Source organism: Fulmarus glacialis, unplaced genomic scaffold (assembly GCF_000690835.1).
Source record: "Fulmarus glacialis isolate BGI_N327 unplaced genomic scaffold, ASM69083v1 scaffold36848, whole genome shotgun sequence".
Taxonomy (NCBI): Eukaryota; Metazoa; Chordata; class Aves; order Procellariiformes; family Procellariidae; genus Fulmarus; species Fulmarus glacialis.
This window is the reverse complement of record NW_009228284.1, coordinates 1-336: the sequence shown is the minus strand read 5'-3', so window position 1 is coordinate 336 and position 336 is coordinate 1. Positions and strand designations below refer to the sequence as shown.

Genomic DNA, 336 nt, shown 5'->3' with positions numbered 1-336 from the left:
TCAAAAAGCTCTGGATTATGAACTCGCAGATCAACCTGATCGAGCGGAACGCCTTCGACGACCTGACGGCGCTGGTGGAGCTCAACCTGGCCCACAACAACCTCTCCTCCCTGCCCCACGACCTCTTTGCCCCGCTGCGGTACCTGGTGGAGCTCCACCTGCACCACAACCCCTGGGACTGCGACTGCGACATCCTCTGGCTGTCGTGGTGGTTGCGGGAGTACATCCCCACCAACTCCACCTGCTGCGGGCGCTGCCATGCCCCCCTGCACATGCGGGGCAGGTTCCTGGTGGAGGTGGACCAGACCTCCTTCCAGTGCTCGGCGCCCTTCATCA

At 63.1% G+C, this 336-nt stretch overlaps 1 protein-coding gene across 1 annotated transcript in view; it reads left to right on the top strand.

Moving 5' to 3' along the window:
• The window catches only part of LOC104080897 (leucine-rich repeat-containing protein 4-like), a gene marked incomplete at both ends in the record, with an annotated part of 1029 nt that extends 697 nt beyond the window's left edge, over nucleotides 1-332 (top strand). The window contains 1 exon segment of the mRNA XM_009583438.1: nucleotides 9-332. Coding sequence (XP_009581733.1) covers nucleotides 9-332 — 324 coding nt within the window.
• Between the last annotated feature and the right edge of the window lie 4 nt (nucleotides 333-336).